General features: G+C 35.8%; 1 protein-coding gene across 2 annotated transcripts in view; it reads left to right on the top strand.

The window, feature by feature from the left end:
• The window catches only part of LOC136036508 (uncharacterized), a 41349-nt gene extending 20627 nt beyond the window's left edge, over positions 1 to 20722 (top strand). For both annotated transcript variants that reach the window (XM_065718797.1, XM_065718796.1), the window contains exons 3-8: positions 1039 to 1200; positions 2904 to 3229; positions 6744 to 10148; positions 12246 to 12352; positions 18605 to 18761; positions 20585 to 20722. In XM_065718797.1, coding sequence (XP_065574869.1) covers positions 1039 to 1200; positions 2904 to 3229; positions 6744 to 10148; positions 12246 to 12352; positions 18605 to 18747 — 4143 coding nt within the window. In that variant the 3' untranslated portion in view covers positions 18748 to 18761; positions 20585 to 20722. The remainder of the gene's footprint in view (positions 1 to 1038; positions 1201 to 2903; positions 3230 to 6743; positions 10149 to 12245; positions 12353 to 18604; positions 18762 to 20584) is intronic.
• The last annotated feature ends 526 nt before the right edge of the window (positions 20723 to 21248 follow it).

The following is a 21248-nucleotide window of genomic DNA, read 5'->3' as shown; positions in this document are numbered from 1 at the left end:
ACCAGTTCAAGTCGCAAAATACACAAAGTAACAGTTTTCTGTCAATATTACGAAACTGACAAAACCTATGCATAGATTTGTCAAAACAATAAAATCCAGCTGGAGTTGCATGGTCTCAAGAAGAAGAATCAACTTGTGAGTATCACACGACAAGAGTCTGTTGCATGCAAAGATGGGTGTAGTTGAATATGGGTGTAGCAATAGTTGATGTTGCCAAATTCAATTGTCACTGTTGTGGGAGTCACTCACAGAGTCAGCCCAAGAGCAAGTAGCACTTGTATTCACAGTCTTGGGTTTTTCTTGTAGAACTTGTGGAAGAGTACACCTCCACGCTAGAATTTAGATTCGAAACTATGTCTAAGCTAGCTTTGACAGGTTGGTTGGAGGGGATTTCTTCCCAAAAGTCGTTTGTTATTAGTCTTTCAAGAAGAATTGGGGAATTGTCCCATAGAACATCACCCATGCTCAGGATGTTTAATTCCAGAAGGATAGGGGAAGGAAAGGGAAAAAATCTTTCCAGAAGGATAGGGGAATTGCCACATAGGACATCACCCATGTGCAGAATGTTTAATTCCAGAAGGATAGGGGAAGGAAAGGGAAAAAATCTTTCCAGAAGGATAGGGGAATTGCCTCATAGGAAATCACCCATGTGCAGGATGTTTAATTGTTGAGTCGCTTTAGTGTTCTCATTGAAGCAGCTCTATTTAGCTTCCGTTGTGCTCAATCACAGTAGCAACATTTGTTTATATAGATATTGTTTTTTGTTGTTTTTTTTTCTTGGTTTTAGATTTTATTTAATTTCAGGTTAGTTTAGATTTTATCTTTATTTCTTAGCATTAAACAGGCCTTGTTATATAAAGGGGAAATATCCGCATCATTTTAGTTTGTCTTTCGTTTCTACTGGTCACACTCCCGTTTGCTTTCTACATCTTGAGATTTTTTCTCTCTCTTTGTTATTGTTAAAGCTTTTACACAAATTTGATATGATTGGTCGTAAGTCATCTTGGTTCGTTAATCTTCATTAATTTTACCTTTTAGATAACCAATCAACAGATTCCTGCAACAGATGGCTCTATTAATCAAGGTAATGTTCATGGTACAACTTATTATGTGTCAGGTGACATGATCCAGGGCCAGACTGAGCAGGCTGTTTCATTATTTGAAGTAAAAATGCCTGATGGGACAACCCAATACTTGCAGGTGAATATACTAAGGATTATTTGTTTACTTTTCTAAGGATTCTCAAAAAAGTTTTAGAAGTTTTTCGGAAGTATAGTGTTATGAATATTTCATTCTTCTTCTTCTTTTTCAGCAGGTGGGGTCTTTTCAGTCGAGACTATTCAGCCCTTTTCCTTTTGACTCGCTCTGTGAGATGGACAGAGCTATGGAGTTGGTTTGTCTTATTTATCTTGTATCTGCTCAGATTTCTTGCAGTAAATCTTTTGATACTAGGAGTTGAATTATAAGAGAATATATATTGAGAAGAATATGTATTGATATATATTATTATATATTTTATTATTTATTGTACACAGTTTGTTTGGGAGGAGCGAGGGGGCTCTTTTGATGAATATTGAGACTAGAAGTTCCCATTTTCCTATGTGCATGTTTATTTAAGAATTTATAAGAAAATATACCTGCACATCTGAGGTATTTTGACCCCTCCCCCTCTCCTTCCTGGAAAATACAAGTCTAGAAATATAATAGATAGTTCCAGTATTGATTCCTGGAGACATCTTCAGAGGAAAGCAGCATCTTCTTAAGCTTTTTGATGCCATATTTTTTAAACTGGTTGTTCATTCACGTTTCTCTCTCTTTAAATTTGGCGCCTATTGCTAAAAAAAATACATAACTGTTTCACATTCCGTTGTGAGAGAGAGAGAGAGAGAGAGAGAGAGAGAGAGAGAGAGAGAGAGAGAGAGAGAGAGAGAGAGAGAGAGATAAATACATAACTGCACGTTTCATCAAAAGTCAGATTCCCGTTTTTATTTAATTTTTAACAGATATATGGTTGTAAAAGTTTCCACTTGAGCAGTTCAAACAATCAGATTTCATTTAAAGTATCCTAGGTACTTCAAAATTGACTATTATTCATTATTGTCAACTTTTTTGGTTGCTAAAAAAAAATTATTTTCTGGGCAGAAGGTTTAAAATCAAGACAAATGTTAGGCTCTTTGAACTGTCACTTGACTCTTATATGCACATTATCAAAATGAGTAAACGGCAATGGATGATTTGATCCTCTTCTTTTGTGAATTTTGTATTTGGATTTATTTTTTGTTTTTCAGTGCAAATACCCTAATGCATGCTTGTAATAATTAAAATACTATGACTGTTGTGGGGAATCTTAGATTTGAGAGGAAGTTAAAATTTTAAGAAGTGAATATGAATTTAAAATATATTTTGTAGAAGATAAGAAAATTACACTCATTAAATTATTAAGTAAGCTTAATTGTTTATTATGTAACGTTTTAAAAAAAAATTAATTACACAGTAATTGAAACTCAGAACTTTACAGAAGCAACAAGAATTTCCATCAGAATTCACAGCAACAATTCCGGTTATAGCTGTTGCAGGCAACATTTTTTAGTTACCATAACTTGGACTACATTAAATTTGTGTAGACAAATCTGTGCATGAAAATGCTTCTTGTCGTAAGAGAAGGCCTTCAGGGGAGGGACAATGGTTCCTATCCCCAATACTTCTATGTATTTTTATTAAAACATATAATGCCTTCCCCCCCAAAAAAAAAGATATGAGCAGTACTTTTTTATATCTTCAAGAAAAATAAAATAAAAATATTGTAATTACCATAGTTACTGGGAAACTTTCTCAGAACAATTATGTAGCCTATATAGGAATCTCATTTTTTTTTTTTTTTTCATTTGTTCTCACTTTTATAGATTCCAGTGACTGTTCCAGTACAAAAATCTGTTTCATCAGAACTGCCCACAACAACTCAGGCAATTGGTGCTCAGCAACCGACTACAGGTCGAGTTCAAATTGAAAGACCAAAACCTGTGCCTTCATCTCAGTCATATCCGGAAGGGAACTCATCCTTGGGTCAACTGGTATCGGCTTCTATGGAAGCTGTCGACTTTGGATCAGAAGCTGGGGGGAGCTACATTATCAGCCATGCTCAAGATGTTTTAACCCAGTATACTGAGGGGAAGCAGCTTGTTTTGGCTGGCCCTTCTAAAGGGAATGTGGGAATTCAGTCTGGCAATGGGTAGGCTCTCTCTTTCCTTATTAATCAGGAAACCCTCTGTCTTAATTTTTTTTTTTTTTTATGTTTAAATCATATTTATATCAGATTTGGTATTCATTGAATGTATTGAATCTCCTTTGCAGTATTTTTTGATAATTGGCAATTTTCTAATAACTTAGATAAAAAAAAAATATACTCTCTCTCTCTAGATCATACTCTCTTTCCCTTTCTTGCTTTCTCTTTTTTTTCGTCTCTCTCCCTTTCAACCGCTTTTTATTTTTAAATTATAATTATTTTTACTGGGCTTGGTATTTATTGAAGCTGTTGAATATACTTCGCTGTTTTTATTAATAATTACTAGTATTTTTTTAATCATAGTAACATTTCCACTCTCTCTGCAAATTATACCTTCTCTCTCTTACTCACTCAAGTACTCTGCTGATTTTCTTTTTCTTTTTAAAATGCTTTCTTTTTTTCTTTCTATTCAAACCTGGGAGAAACTTACAAGGGATTCCGATGAAAGCAAATGCGAAGAGCCATAAGCTTTGATTTTTAAGTTATTCAATAAACACTTGATCCGCTTTCTGAAACCTGAATCGTTGCAAAACATTCAGTTTTGCAAAGGCTGAATTGTTGAAACTTGGTGCTTATTTAGTCTATGGTTTGAATACTTAGGAATTTTAGTGACTAGGCTTTGGCTTTCTCTCTGTCACACTCACTTTCTCTCTCTTACGCTCCCTTTTTGTTTCTCACCCACTCACTTTCTCTCTCTCTCTCTCTCTCTCTCTCTCGTACTCACTCTCTCACACACTCACTTTCTCTCTCTCACATCCCACTTTCTCTCTCTATCACACTCACTTTCTCTCTCTCTCTCTCACACTCACTTTCTCTCTTGCACACTCACTTTCTCTCTCTCTCACACACTCACTCTCTCTCTCTCTCTCTCTCTCTCTTGTACTCACTCTCTCACACTCACTTTCTCTCTCTCACACACACTCACTTTCTCTCTCTCACACTCCCACTTTCTCTCTCTATCACACTCACTTTCTCTCTCTCTCTCTCGTACTCACTCTCTCACACTCACTTTCTCTCCTTCACTCACTCTCTCTCTCTATCACACTCACTTTCTCTCTCTCACACTCACTTTCTCTCTCTCACACTCACTTTCTCTCTCTCACACTCACTTTCTCTCTCGCACACTCACTTTCTCTCTCTCTCTCTCTCTCCTCTCTCTCTCTCTCTCTCTCCTCTCTCTCTCTCTCTCTCTCTCTCTCTCTCTCTCTCTCTCTCTCTCTCTCTCTCTCTCTCTCTCTCTCTCTCTCTCTCTCTCTCTCTCTCACTCTTTTTAACCCTTTCTCTCTTTTAGTTCTAGGGAGTAGTAGAATTTTGATCTGGAAATCTTCGAGCTTTATTGGAAGTTATTATAATTTTACTGTCTATGCCAGAGTAGTTCTGCTAAATATCTGTAAGGGGTGAATTAGGTGGGGTGGAAAATGAGTATTTGCCCGTGTTGATCTAAGTCAGCCCAACACTGCAAAAAGTTTTTGGTAGCATTATACACCAATATGTTACGACACAATATTATAAATATGTTATTTTTTCAATCACCTGTGAGAGTAAAGGGGGGGGGGGTTCTTTTACAAAAGTAAGGATGGAAAATCTTCCATCCTTTTGACAGATGACAGTCTTTTGTTGAGAAAATCTGAAGACTAGTCCTACTACTATCAGGCCAATTCTTCAGAAAAATCTAAATCACTTATTTCTGATAAATGGTTCAAGAATTTTGATCATGAGAATATTGATGGAGGTGTCTTCAAAGTTATTATATAATAATAAAAGTTATTATTATGTTTCAAAGTTATTATATTATATAAATAATAATAAAAAAAAAAAAAAAAAAAAAAAAAAAAAAAAAAAACAGGACTACTTTTAGAAGCTTAATACAAAAAAAAATAATTGGTTCAAATTGAGACCAAGAGGAATTGATGTGGAACTTACGAATAATGCTAAAGAATAGAAAATTCTAAAGTAGGATATTGCCGTGACTAGTCACATGTAGCAAATGTAGATGGGAGTGTTTTTCTCCCTGATCATTGTAGATCAGGTTATACATTACTAAAACGCCATCTGCATTTTTTACTGAAGGAGTTTACTAATGCCTGAGCTACGCAATAGAGTCGTAACTGTCTTTAAAATTGTAGTAGCGCAATTACACAGTTAATAATGTAACTCTTGCGCAATCCTGGAAAATGTTACTGGGTCTTGGAATTAACTAAAGCCTTTCGACAAAGGCTAACCCCACCCCCTATTTTACTTCCTGGTTGTAGGGTCGTGAAACGGAGATGAGCGCCGCCGGCTTGTGCTATGAAGTTTAGGGTTGTCAAAATTCTTTACTAATGCAAAATACCTTGCCTTTGTCACGTAGGGTAACTAATCCTTTGTTCTATAAGAGATTGCAAGGTGTTTGTGACGGATAATGCGAGTTAAGCCAATTTAAATCAATGGAAATTAATTCTTGTTTTATTTAAAAATTTTGTTTAATGACACAAGAAATGACAAAACATTTTTTCCCGTCGAACAATAAACCGAACATTCGAATCATCGAACAAGATTTTTTTTGTGTTTAATTCAGAAATACGATGTGTTTTATGCTCTAACGCCTTCTGAATAATTTTGTCGAAACAATAAAGGTCGGTCGATTAAAATTAATGCAAAGAAGAAAAAAAAACTACCCATATTTCAAGAAAAAACTTAAAAAGTCGGTGGAAATTGAAAAAAAAAAAACAACCCAAAATTAGAAACAAAGGAGCGAATTGGGCTAAAAGGGTGTGAAAATAATTCAAAGTGAAGTTAATTATTTAAATTGGAACTCATTTTATACCAGTTGCTTTGAAATAAATTGAAATGATTATAGGTGCCTTTTCCCCTTAGGAGAGGACTCTTGTTTGGATTTTAATAGGCAGGAAATAGATTTGGGGTCTTGGAAATAATTAAAGACCCTTGACCTGGGCTAATGCAAAGTCCAACCCAACCCCCTATTGTACTTCCTGGCTGAAGGGCTAGGAAACGGAGTTGAGCACCGGCAGTTTGCACTATAATGTCTAGTGCCGTCAACTTACTTTGCTAATGCAAAAACCCCACATTTACCATTGAGGGTGACTAATCCTTTTTGAAGAGCGTAAGACAAATGTGACTAATTACATGGAAGTTTATTCTTGTCTTATTTCTAAATTTGTCGTAAGTCCTATATACAATAATAATCTTCTGTAATCGGTGAAAAATAGTGATGCAGAGGGAACTTGCCGTTTTGTGAACATGATAACAAGAAAGAACAGTAACGAAAGTTTAAATATTTTTAATTAAACTATAAGGTTGAAGTGAAATTTAGTTTTTTGGATTAGGTGTTAAATAAATTGTTATTTAATTTTTTCTCATTACTGTTTTCATAACTTTGATATACGTCTCTTCCTTTTTTTCTACTCTCTTCGGTAAAGTCAAATCAAGATAAAATTATTCATGACAATTTCCTTTACAGGCAGTCCCCTTTTCAAAAGAAAGAAACGCTTGAGGAAAGAGTATCACGTCTACTGAAAGGTAAAGGCGTCACTGCGACCTTGAGACCAAAACCAGTGGAAGAATCCCGTTCTCGAGAGGATTTGCAAGTCCATATTCCTCATCGTTCTGGGAATCAACACGCGCCAGCTGATGCAGTCGCCATAAGTCAAAAGGGAACTCATTCGAAAACAACTCGAATTCTAATGAAGCCGAGCTTGACTCGAAAATCAAATGATGTCTCTTTGCAAAAAGGGATTATTAAAAAAGGTACAACCAGAATGATTGATGGAGTAATAATTCATAATTATAATTGCGAGCCTATTGACTGTAAGCAAATGTCTACGAAAAAGATAGACATAAATCCAACTTTGGAAGCATTTTCGATCGAGAGACTATCACTTAAGTCAAAAAGTGGAGATAAGCATTTATATAATAGCATTGATGACATCAATGATCCTTTATCCTATGATGGAGTTCCTTCCCCCTATTCTTCCCCATTACCACCAAGACGGATTTTAAAAGGTTCAGCCAGTCATAAGTCTTCTGAAGCGAAGGGTCCAAGGATTGTGAAAACCCTGATTGATAACGGAAAAATTATCCACAATGTAGGATGTGACCCAAGTGACCCTCGTATGTTTTCTCTGAAAAAGATTGACTTACCACCATGTCTTCAGCAATACTCATTTGATGAAGATGATACCAGGAAAAGGCAGAGACAACATGTAACTTTTCCATCACGGCGAGTTTTCTCTAACGAAAAAATACAAAGAAAGTATATTTATCCCCAGACTGTCCCTAAAGGCTGTATAGACGTTATTGACCAGCCTCGTTTTAATTTTACTCAGATGAAATCTCCAATTGATGATGATGACCTAGATGATTTGGACTTGGAAAGTAGTCAGAGACTTGGTAGTGACTATAAAAGACCATACAAACGGCGAGCTGATGTTGGGAATATGTCATTTACGCCTCTGAAGAAATTGACTTCTCTGAAAACTCATATACCGCATCCCAATTTTTCGAATAAATTGACTACACCCAAAGAACGATTACTTACCGTATCCAAGCGGACAAAAGGCACAGAGCATGATTCCTCTTATAAAACCCAGTTGCAAGATCAAATTGATTATTTCGGCAATGATGAGTTTCAGTATACGGAAGATGGCTCTGTTGTCGTGAACAGACAAGGTGATGATGATAGTTTTGATGATCAAACGGAAGGATATTTCTTCACACCTGAAACTCTTGGCTTAAATGACAGACAAAATTCAGTTAATAGTCATGTGAATTTGGATGGAAAGGCTGTTAAACCAAGTACTGTTGGTCAAAAATTTTGCTATTTCCCAGAAAATGATATACTTGACCTAGATGCCACTACTAGAAAGAATAAAGATTCTTTTGCTGAAGATGAGGAAGAAGATTTTGTTGTGATACAGTCAAGAGGTGAGGGCTCGGAAACCCGGGTAGAGCCAAGTAAATCTTCAGCTTCGTCGCCATTGAAGCCTTTTCAGAGTGTTAAAAGCACATATCAAGAATCTGACTTTAAAGCAAAGTATGTTTTGACACCATCATCCTCAAAGAGTCTAGCATCAATGAAACCTATCGAAAAACGAATAAGCCTACCCTTTCCTCCGAAGAAAAATGTAGAAGAGGACAAAGCAGCCCCTAAAATTGTTTTTCAGCCAGTTAATAGCAAAATAAAGCAGAATTCCGCTCCTGCTACTTCGAAAAAAAATGTGAAGCTTAATGCAACTGGTAAGTCGAGTTCTTTTCCCTTTGGTGCCACAATTAAAGTGGTGCCCTCAAAAACTGGGACTGGTAGTCCTATCAAAGCTATTCCTATTACTGCTGCCAGTTTGAAAGCTGTTCTCGGGTCTTCAAAGTCAGGAACCCCCAAAAAATTAGTTTTTTCAACAAAAGATGGTTCTAAGCAAATTTTAAGTGAAGCTGATTTGAAAAGTCTGGAAGCTTCGCTTGCGAAAATCGAAAGAGGTGAAGATAAGCCAAAAACGCCTCGGACAAAGAAATTGAAAACTGGAAAATCCCAGCCACCCAATTTGAGTCCTATAAACAATCCAAAAAATGATTTAAGTTCACGGTTGACAGGTTTAGATGAATTAGTTGCAGAATTGGCTAGGGAAGAATCTCCCCCAATGTTGGAGCCAATGCAAAAGGGGACTCCAATCAGGGATATTGTCTGGGATTCTGATGACGAGAAACCTTTAAAGCCGAAGAAAGGCAGTGTTGACAATACCGAGGTTGTGACCACCAAAATGGCTGATTCTGAAAATATAAACAAAGCTATTGAGTCGCCACCTCGTCAAGGACCATTGGAAACAGTAGGTAAATTAAGCTCTGAGCTTGTTAGGGATGTTCCCATCATGTCTGTATCACCCAGTAAGGATAGTGTTGTTTTTCAATTTCCTAAAGAGCAAGAATCAAGAGAGTCCGAAACTCCAATCAAGCCGACTACAAATAATACTGATCTTACTCTTTCCGATGAGGTTGAAACAATAAAAGTAGATGGTAGTAATAAGAAGGCCGAGATTGATACTCGGACTTCCACAGAAAAGACTAAAACTGGTGAAAAGAAGGAGGCTGGTCAAGGATCTGAAAATAGCGGTACCATTAAAAAGAAAGAAGAAGTGAAATATAAATCAATTACTAAGGAAAAGAGAGCCAAAATCGCGGATGTTGATTCAATGAAAGTAGAAAGTAAAGTTGAAAAGAAGGAAATGGGTGGAAATAAAGACAAGATCAAAGTCTCTGAACCATCAGAAAAGAGTAAACCTAAAGTGGTTCAGAAAAAGGAACCATTAGGTGATAATAGTAAAAAAGAAGCAGCGAAACCAAGTACAAGAAGATCAATAAAAGAAGAAACTAATATAGAAAAAGTTGATGAGAACAAAATATTGCAAGACACGAAGAAAAGTAGAAGAGGTCGAAAGCCTAAAATTCTAGTAAGCAAAGATGAAATCCCTAAAGAAGTAAAGATGAGTTCCCCAATTGTAAAAAGCGAGACCCAGGCCAAAGAAACGCATAAAAAAGGGAAAGAGTTTGATATTTTCTCTACCCCAACTATGAAACGTTCATCAATTTTGAAACGGGTTAGCTTCTCAGACACCGAGGAAATAATATGTGCTTCTGTCGAAGCAAAGGCAAATAATTCCTCGCCAGTTGTGAAAAAGTCGCCAAAACCTCAAGAAGTATCCAAAGGAATATTGAAAAAGAGACCAGCAGTCAAAAAGCAGGAGGAGAGCGAGCAACCTGAAAGGAAAAGGAGAAAAAGACACATGAAATTGAAGCCAAAAGTGGAAGAAGAAGAAGACGAAGGCAGTGCTTCAGAGGATACTGAAGATTTCTTTTCCGGTGCTGACATGGGAGCGTAAGTATCTCTCTCTCTCTCTCTCTCTCTCTCTCTCTCTCTCTCTCTCTCTCTCTCTCTCTCTCTCTCTCTCTCTCTCTCTCTCTCTCTCTCTCTCTCTCTCTCTCCCTCTCTCTCTCTCTCTCTCTCCCTCTCTCTCTCTCTCTCTCTCTTACTTACTTACTTACTTACTTACTTACTTGTCTCCATTAAAAAAGTCACAATCTATTAGCTTTGGAAAGATTATAGAATGATATGTCGATAATAGAATGGTGATAAAAAAAAGAAAAAAGCATTTTTTGTTTAGTTTTTTTTTTTACTTAAGAACTGTATATCATATCTGATTTACTATATATTTGTTTACTTGTGAAATACATCAGTTTACTGATTTTCCTTTGGCGAATTTGGTGCTTCTGGACGTGCTAGGACGATGAAAATTGGTAGGCGTGTCAGGGAGCTGCACAAATTGGCTTGATAAAGTCGTTTCCTCCCCCGATTCGACCACCTGGGGGGCTGAAAGGAGAGGACAAATTAGAAAAAATTAGGTATTTATAACATACGAGTGGGTGATCAGATCTTAATTAATTTTGATATTTAGAAGGACATCGTGACTCAGAGCTCTTATTTTAAATCCTGAACGGCATTAAGCCTCTTATTTTCCTTTTTAAAATCAATCTATTGATTCATAGAATTTTGTTAGAGCTCATACCATATGATCTCTTGGCTCTTAGCTCTTCTCGCCTCGTCACAAGTGCCATATGAGCTCTTAGCTCTTGTTCTTTTAAAGCAATCTATTGATTCTTAGAATTTTGCTAGAGCTCATACCATATGAGCTCTTGGCTCTTCCGACCTCGTCACAAGTGCCATATGAGCTCTTAGCTCTTGCTCTAGATCTGGATGTATGAACTTTTCTCAGTCAATTCATAAAGTTGGTACCGCAGAACTGTATAAAGGACAAACAAACTTACTTTACTAAGATTCCAGTCCAAAATAACAACATTTTTAATTGACTATCACTCTCAAAGTTCAATTGACCTGGTCGCTACATACAAATAGCAAATCAAATGCGGTGCAAAATTAACCCAGGCTGAGACGTTTCGGAATAGTAATGACGTGGCTGATATTCACTCACCATTTTTTCTAACTGTCAACATTCATTTTGACAGCTTTTCTGGTTTTTGGGTCTCTAATTACAGTTAGCAGACGAATTAATTGAATTAAAATCAAGTAGTTGTGGGCATCAAGTCATGGATAATTGTAAAAAAAAAATTCAAGACAGATAGTCCGAGTAAGTGAAGGGCAAAATATGGCAGAAAGCCCTTTTTTAGGATTGTACAAAAATTATTTCCTTTCACTTGTTGATAGATAAGTCTTTCTTCCATCTGTCCATACATTATATCTAAAAACGGGTTAAAGTTTCTCAGTAAGACAATAAAAAAATAGTTTTTATTGCACAAATAACAATAAAGGTTCGAATATTTCGGCTTCATATCCGTAAGCCTTTATCAAAAGAGCAAAAAAATAGCCTTAACAAAACATGTAAATAAAAACACAACAAAAGCTGTGTTAAAAAAAAATTAAAAACATACATTTAAACAAAACCCAAGGTGGAAAAGCACCATTGAGCACAAACAACAGAAAAACAAGACAAGATGTCTGCTAAATGTGTATTATTGTACCACGAATTACCGTACTGAGGTCCATACCAGAAGATAATGGCTTCTCTTGGTAAAGGATTCTGAAGGTAAAGTTTTTTCAACTGAAAGTAAGGAGCGACATCAAAACTTAAAACGAACAGAAATTATTTCGTATATGAAGGGAATTGTCGCCTCGCTCTTTACGCTAAAGTTTGACTTTTTCTCACAACTCTACTTTTTAAAACAATAAAAAACTTTAGCGTACAAAAAGTTATAATTAACAAACGAATATAACTGTGTAAAGGCGACAAGTGCCGATGCGTCGTTACCTGCAGCTTCTTGGTTATATCAGTCAACTCTCAATAATATGTTTGTTTATTATATATTATAATGTATTATTTCATTAAATTAGCTAGTTTAAGTAATTGTTTATTAATATCTATGAACTATTTATAAATCGTTTAGGTTTATCATTTTTCAGATTTATGGCAGATCGTCTCCCTGGAATTTCTTCCAAGCCTTGTCCTGTTTGTTCAGTGCGTTATACTACTGCCGAAGGCTTAGCCAGTCATATTACAACACATTGTGGTATGGTTTTTTATCACTTTATCATCTTTTTGTCATTTACTATTTCACTTTTAAGTATTCTTGATGATAAGGAGAATTTTATGTTCATCTATTTTTTGGATGACATTTCGTTAGCACTTTTTTTTAACTGTGTTGCATATTTGTTCAATCCCGTGTTTTTTAAAATTGGGATAACGTTTGTGATTGGTTAACAATTTGGTTTTGTGTTGATAGTACCACCGATTTAATAGTAGACACTCGGGTAACTATTCTTCATTATTTACAGGTAGATAGATATTATTTCAAAAGAACGCAACAGGGCCACGGGAACAGTCAAAACACTTTTCTTAACAAACACGTGAACAATTCAACGAATTGTTGAATGTATACGAAATAAAACATCGTATACGAAATGTATACAACGTATACGAAATAAGAAAACAAAACGTAAATACTGCTATGAATTTCGGATCATCTTATTTTAAGTGAATCTCATTTATTAACACAGCGGAGCCTAGAATGATTGTAGCCGAGTGTAGAATTGACTAGAAGAGGAGAGTAGCAGGAGATGAGTAAATGAAGTAGAATGAGTGTAGAATAGACTCGAAGAATATAGTAGAAGTAGAAGAAACAAATGAGTGTCAGTAGGGATAAGTCCTTTTATTAGACAGTAAAAAACAAATACAAAAGTTCGGAATATTTTGAAGACATAGTCAGTTTTCGTCTGACAAAATTTGAAATATCCAGAACTTTTTTATTTGTTTTTCACCGTCTAATAAAAGAACTTATCCCTATTGAAACTCATATTTGTTTCGTCATAGAAAGGCAGTGTGGTCTTGAAAAAAAATTCAAAGAAGGAGAAGAAGAAATGGGGTAAATATTAGAAAAGATTATAAGTAGGAATGGAACGGAAAAGTTTTGCAATAGACTGTAGCTGAATGTTGCGAGTAGAAGCGGCATTTTGGAGACCAACTATAAACTTGTCTTCTATAGTTTAAGAGATAATAATAAAAAAACTAGAATATAAATTGATAATAGTTAACTATCGTTTTAAGTTTTTCTATTTTTTTATAAAAAAGATTTTCTTTAATAAAAGAAGTTAAAAAATTGTAACAAAGTTTGTGATTAGTTAACAATTTTGTTATTACCTCTTTGATTGATATTTGCCATCTGCTGGTTGACACTGGAATATTAATTATATACTTAACTTTTAAATATCTACTCTACTATTACTATCTACTTAACTTTCAGATTACTAAAACAATTATTAATCTATAAAGTGCAAATGCTGTATGGGGTAATCAGACCCGTTTAAACGGGTCTGATTTACTAATGTAAATAGAAGAGACAGCGTTTGCAGCTCTGGCCAGTTCATTGGGGACCAGGTAGCTACCAAATTTTCTTCTATACCTTGATAGACTAAGCCTAATGGAAGTGCTTAGAGATGGCGGTAATGTTTTTTACCAGTTAACAGCCCTTGTTGACTTGAGCTGAGACTTGAGCTGACTTAACTCATCAGCTGGTAAACAAAATTATCTATGAAGTTTTCTTTGTTTAAAAGTCAATTATTTAAAATAATAATTCTTTTTTTGAAATCTAGTTTTCAAATTATCTTTCAATAATGTCGGGCTAATGCTTAGACGTCATCACCCCTCAACAAAAATAAGAAATTTCATATTTTGGATGTTGTGGCTTTTGGCTTTTCATGAATTTTGAATTTCATTATACAATTTCCATCAAGATCACATACTTTTGAAGAGAGTTTATTGACAGTACCACTTGATTTTTTGTATAAATTACCTGTTACATGTACATAGGAGTTACATAAGATTTCAATAACCATGATAGGTTTACCTGGTATAAACAAATTTAAAATAAAGTTGAAACAATAATTTTGTTAAGTTTTATGTCCAAGAATTTGTTAAAGCACTAATTAAACGAGTCAGCACAACGGTTAATTTTTCTAGTATTGTTATTATTTTCTAAGTTTTGTGTAATTAAGTATATTAATTTTTAATAGATCGTATCATCTGCTTAAAAAGAAAATTTATCTAAGTTTCTAAAAGTAGAATATACTTAATTTAATATAGTGCACAAACCATTCTAATGAGTTTTTCTCTCTCAAAAAGGCAAGAAATTACTTCGTTGCTGCAAAATTCTTGTTCTTTGTGTAAATTAAATATAAAAAAAACAAGTTTTTTAACTGCAAGTAAGGAGCGACATTAAAATTTAAAACGAACAGAAATTACTTTGTATATGAAAGGGGCTGCTCCCTCCTCAACGCCCCGCTCTTTACGCTAAAGTTTGACTCTTTCTTTCAACTCTACCTTTTAAAACAGTAAAAAACTTTAGCGTAAAGACCGGGGCGTTGAGGAGGGAGCAGCCCCTTTCATATGCAAAGTAATTTCTGTTCGTTTTAAGTTTTAGTGTCGCTCGTTACTTTCAGTTAAAAAAAAAACCTTTTTTTTTATTTAATTTCTGAACGTTTTTGAATTAATGCATGTTTTGATTTTGGCTCTCCGCAGAGGAATAATTAAAACGAAATTTGCATATTTATTTTTTTGGCTAAATTGCTTGCTCATAGTTTTGATCGAATGATTTTGTGAGAAAAGGAGCGGGGGAGGTGGCCTAGTTGCCCCCCAATTTTTTGGTTACTTAAAAAGGGAACTAGAACTTTTAATTTTTTAACGAACGTTTTCATTAGTAAAAGATATACGTAACTTACGAATTAGCTTACGTAATGAACTTCCGTATTCACCCGTTTTTATTGCGTATATGAGGGGTTCACTCCCTCGTCAGTACCTCGCTCTTTACACTAAAGCTAAAATGTTGTCCCAATTCCTTAAGAATGACCCCTGAATCACAAAGGCCGTAGAATAAATAGTTGAAATTACTAAAAATACTTTAGCGTAAAGAGCGAGGTATTAGGAGGAGGTGAACCCCTCATATGCGTAATAGTCTCTGTTCGTTTCAAGTTTTAATGCTGCTCCTTACTTTCAGTTGAAAAAACTTTTTCATATTTATTTTTTCATTGTTTTTTTTTTTAATAATGCTAGAAAATCCTGCGCTCCCTTCATGAAATTTTTATTCTCCCATGACAAATTCCTACATGGAAAGTTCCCCCAACATATCCCCCTCTTCTCAACTCCTCCCCCCAGCCAAAAAATCCCCCTGAAAACGTCTGTACAATTTCCAATAACAGTTACTATATGTAAGCACTGGTTAAAGCTTGTAACTTGTAGCCCCTCCCACGGGGACTGTGGGAGAGTAAGTCATCCCCAAAGACATAGTTATAAGGATTTTCTACTATGCTGAATAAAATGGTTATCTCAGAATTTTGATCCGGTGGCTTTGGGAAAATAATTAGCGTGGGAGGGGGCCAAGGTGCCCTCCAGTTTTTTGGTCACTTAAAAAGGGCACTAGAACTTTTCACTTCCATTAGAATGGGCCCTTTCGCGACATTCTAGGATCACTGGGTCGACATGAACACCCCTGGGAAAAAAACAAACAAATAAACACACATCCGTGATCTGCCTTCTGGTAAAAAATGCAAAATTCCACATTTTTGTAGATAGGAGCTTGAAACTTCTACAGTAGAGTTCTCTGATACGCTGAATGCGATAATGTGATTTTCGTTTAGATTCTATGACTCTTGGGGGGTTTCCCCCTATTTTCTAAAATAAGGCAAATTTTCTCTGGCCCGTAACTTTTGATGGGTAAGACTAAACTTATCAAACAGTTCGTGGTAACGAACTGTAGTAAGGAGCGACCCGGCTCAATAGTAAACAAAACTCTAAAAAACGGAATTTTGATACTAAAAAATACATCAAAAGAATCGGATTTTTATGCTGATTTTAAATATATAAGTTTCATCAAATTTAGTCTTTGTCATCAGAAGTTACGAGCCTGAGAAAACTAGTTTTTTAACTGAAAGTAAGGAGCGACATTAAGACTTAAAACGAACAGAAATTACTCCGTGTATGAAAGGGGCTGTTCTCTTCTCAACGTTTCGCTCTTTACGCTAAATGTTTTTTACTGTTTAATAAAGTAGAATTGAGAGAAAGAGTCGAACTTTAGCGTAAAGAGCGGGGCGTTGAGAAGGGAACAGCCCCTTTCATACACGGAGTAATTTCTGTTCGTTTTAAGTCTTAATGTCGCTCCTTACTTTCAGTTATAAAAAACTAGTTTTTTATTTAATATATTTAAAATCAGCATTAAAATGCGATTTTTTTTTATGTAGCTATTGGTATCAAAGTTCCGTTTTTAGTGTTTTGGTTACTATCGAGCCGGGTCGCTCCTTACTACAGTTCGTTACCACGAACTGTTTTATTCCAACTTTCGTTCTCAACAACTTTATGCCCCTTGGGTCATTCCATCCCAATCTCCGAAATATTTAGATTATTATATGTTAATACTAAAAATTTTATATATATATATATATATATATATATATATATATATATTATATAAAATATTATATCTTAAATTGCCTCTGCACATACCTGGTCCGTATTTTATATTATGTACATAAAAGGGAATGAAACTGTTAAGTTCGTATGTTGCGTGCAATGCTGTTTATTTAAAAAAAAAAAAAATTAAAATACAAACGTAACGTCTTTTAACGTTGGTATATCTTTATCTAGTAAATATGCTTACGCTTGCTCCAATATTATGACTTTTTTTGTTCTTTAGATATTTCAAAATCTTGTCTTACTTTTATCTCTATGTGTGTTTTACGTATCTCTATGTGTGTTTACGAAGGAGTGGTCGGATCTTAATGAAATTTCATATTTAGAAGGAACTCGTAACTCAGGTCTCTTATTTTAAATCCTGACCGGATCCAGTGTCATTGGGGGAAGTTGGGGCGGGGGGAACGGGAAATTTTGGAAAAGGCTTAGAGTGGAGAGATCAGGATGAAACTTGGTGGGAAGAATAAGCACAAGTCCAAGATACATGGCTGACATAACCGGACCGGATCCGCTCTCTTTGGAGGAGCTGGGGGTGGGGATAATTCGGAAAAATTAGAAAAAATGAGGTATTGGTAACTTACGAACGGGTATTCTGATCTTAATGAAATTTGATATTTAGAAGGATCTTGTGCTTCAGAGCTCTTATTCTAAATCCCGACCAGATCCGGTGACATTCAGCGGGAGTTGGAGGGGGAAACCGGAAGTCTTGGAAAACGTGGAAATTGAGGTATCTTTATCTTATGAATGGGTGATCGGATCTTAATGAAACTTGATACATTGGAAGATTTTATATCTCAGATGTTCCATTTTCACTTCTGATTGGATCCGGGAACATAGGGGGTTGGAGTTGGTTAGCAGAAATCTTGGAAAACGCTTAGAGTGAAGAGATCGGGATGAAACGTGATGGGAAGAATAAGCACAAGTTATAGATACGTGATTGACATAATTGGAACGGATTTGCTCTCTTTGGGAGAGTTGGGGGGGGGGCTTTGATTCAGAAAAATTGAGGTATTTTTAACTTAAGAACGGGTGACCGGATCTTAATGAAAATTGATATTTAGGAGGAACTCATGTCTCAGAGCTCTTGTTTAAATCCCGACCAGATCTGGTGACATTGGAGGGAGTTGGAGGGGGAAACCGGAAATCTTGGAAAACGCTTAGAGTGGAGAGATCGAGATGAAACTTGGTGGGTAGAATGAACACATGTTGTAGATACGTGATTGACGTAGTAACCGGACTGGATCCGCTCTCTTTGGGGGAGTTAGGGGGATCCAGTGCTTCGGTGAGTTTGGTGCTTCCGGACGCGTTAGGACGATAAAAATTGGTAGGTGTGTCAGGGACCTGCACAAATTGACTTGATAAAATCGTTTTCCCCGATTCGACCGTCTGGGGGCTGAAGGGAGAGGAAAAATTAGAAAAAATGAGGTATTTTTAACTTACGAGTGGGTGATCGGATTTTAATGAATTTTGATATTTAGAAGGACTTCGTGTCTCAGAGCTCTTATTTTAAATCCCGACCGGCATTAAGCCTCTGATTTTCCTTTTAAATCAATCCATTGATTCTTAGAATTTTGCTAGAGCTCATGCCATATGAGCTCTTGGCTCTTCCGGCCTCATTACAAGTGTCATATAAGATCTTAGCTCTTGTTTGAATGAACTGGTTCAGCTGTCTCTGATGGTTTAGCTAAACAATAATCCTCCATTGCATCTTCTCTTTTTTTGCTCTTTTGATACCTTATAATCGTCCCTCATATATCTTCTGTGTTGTTTTTTCGTCATGTTTAAAAATAGAATTATTTTTTAGGTTTGATAAACAACAAAAAGATATGCCCTCTTTGCAAGTACGAAGTTATTGAATCGAAACGGTCGAAAGCACAAATTCAAGGACATATTTTAACCTCGCATCGTATCCTCCTTCCGGAACTGGACAGGGGTACAGGAAAATGAGGGTAACAAATCTGGTAAGTATTTTCTTGTTTTTTTCTGATGCTGTGAACAGGTGAAAAACTGCCAACACCATCTAGCGCCACGAAGCATGATTACTAAGCTAATTTAAAAGCTAAGTAGAAATTGTGTTAAGTTTTTTTTTTCTAATTTGGCCTTATGTTGAACCGAAGATATAAGAATGGGTTTTGGCAAAAGGTCTAGTCAATGTATTTGTGAGTTTTTTTTTTTGTTTTTTTTTTTTTAATTAGCCTATATGCTTCACATTAGTCTAGCTTCTTTTTTTTACCTCACCTGTCTGACTTCCTTCTTTTTCTGACTATGTTCTGGAGATCAGTCTACGTCTAAGCATGCTCTAAACAAATAAGAATAATTGGAAAGCAGAATTTCAACTGCTTTTAGAAGAATTTTAACCTCGAATCCAGGCAAACCTTCTATTTAATTTGAATCCAAATTCCAATAAAAATGTTTTGAATTTTCCTGGCTGTGCTGGGTAAAAATGAACTATCAGAGGACTCATGATTTTGAACTGTAGCCTAAACCTATATCAAGGTGCCAAGCTCTTTTTTTTATCATTGTTGTCACACTCTTTGATCTGGAAACTTGTAGTCGTTTCATCCTTGACTGTGAGTTGAGTAACTCTGAGTAACTTACTCTGAGTTAGTTAGTCTAACTTACTCTGAGTAACTTGACTCTGAGTAACTAACTCTGAGTTAGTTAGTCTAACTTACTCTGAGTAACTAACTCTGAGTTAGTTAGTCTAACTTACTCTGAGTAACTTACGGCTACTCCTGAAGTCTAAAATCAACTCTGGAGTAGATTTAGAAGCTTCTTGGACGCTGCTCTGCAATTAGACGAATTATATAGATCATCGTGTATATTTCTTTGAAGAACTATTTTCTAATTTCCCCATTTAAATTTCCATATCTATTCGTATACGAATTAAATTTTAATTTGGCTTTTCGAGTTCTAACGGATCAAAGAGTATTGAAAGACATGTTTATGATTGAGAAAAGGAAAGAATTTGAAAAAAAAATGATCTCAATACAATGCTTGGAAGACAGTTGGATTGAAGTGTGGATAATTTATTTACCTATCTCTGGACCTTTTTTTTTTCTTCCTTTTGCTTAGCTCTCTGTCATTTCAGCCAATCTAAGTAGGCACTTGATTGTATATTCATTGAGGGTTTGGTTGAGTTTTTAGAGAGTGAGTTAAAGTTAAGTCTAAAACCACAACCATAAAGACTCATTTTACTACTACTACTAACAAATCACTGCAACACCCAGTCGTCAGAGGCCAGCAAAACTACGCACGCTCTTCCTCCCTCCCAATATATTCAAAGACTCCCCCTTTACGACATCCTCTCACCCCATTTGGGGAAAACCTGCCTTTCGTTTGGTCCTAGACGGTTAGCCAGCAAGGACAATCTGTCATCCGCAGAACGTTTCCTAGCCATCTCAACCTTTCTTTCATTATAGCCCTTGAAGCGCGATTTAACCTTTTTGTGCAAAAAAAAACTTTTTGTGCGATTTAACCTTATGTTTTGTACAGCTCACTGTCTGAAATACGGTCTCTCTCTCTCTCTCTCTCTCCCTCTCCCCCCTCTATCTATCTCTCTCTCTCTCTCTCTCTCTCTCTCTCTCTCTCTCTCTCTCTCTCTCTCTCTCTCTCTCTCTCTCTCTCTCCTCTCTCTCTCTCTCTCTCTCTCTCTCTCTCTCTCTCTCTCTCTCTCTCTCTCTCTCTCTCTCTCTCTCTCTCTCCCACACGCACAAACTACCCTTACATAGTAGTGTATATATATGTCATATTGTATTTACAATTGGTCATTTCTTCTTTTCAGATATGAAGCGGTGGTATTCCTTCGTTTGCCGTCTGTGTTTATTTCTGGATAGAATTTCGATATCCTTCGTTGACAGATGGTGATCAGTCTAAATTTTGTTTGTTTATTTTGATTTTATAAGAACCATGTGTATATGTATATTGTGTTTTATTTAGGCAATGTTTAAAGAAAGAGAAAAGAGAGATTAATTTCCCGTAATTTTGTGGAAAAACGTATACTTTAACTTCATTGGTCGACGGCCGTGACGAATATTAGTCATACCTGATTGGTTGCGTGTGTGGAGTTATAAGCCTGTAAAAAAAAAGAACATTTTCTGAGCCATACAATTTTTTTTGCAAGTAGGCTGTCTGTTTCTCTGAGGTTTTAGTGTTATCAAAAAAAACCTAAGAAGCAGGCACGTGCACAGATTTTTTTGTGGTGGAGGGGGAGGGCAGTAGTAAAAAAAATAATTTTATTTGATAATCTGAATGAAAGTACCCAGAAATTTGGTAAAATATTAATGCATGCTCCACATTTATCTATTATTAATAAGGGGGAGGGGGTATGTTTTGATGTAGTCACTAATTTTATTCTGACTCTGAAACTCTTATTGGTAAAACCAAATTCCGTAGGAAAATTGCTAACGCTGAGCAATTGATTTATCTTGCCACTTGAACTGCTTTGC

This window comes from Artemia franciscana, chromosome 15 (genome assembly GCF_032884065.1).
Source record: "Artemia franciscana chromosome 15, ASM3288406v1, whole genome shotgun sequence".
NCBI classification, from domain to species: Eukaryota; Metazoa; Arthropoda; class Branchiopoda; order Anostraca; family Artemiidae; genus Artemia; species Artemia franciscana.
This window is presented reverse-complemented; position numbering and strand designations above follow the sequence as displayed.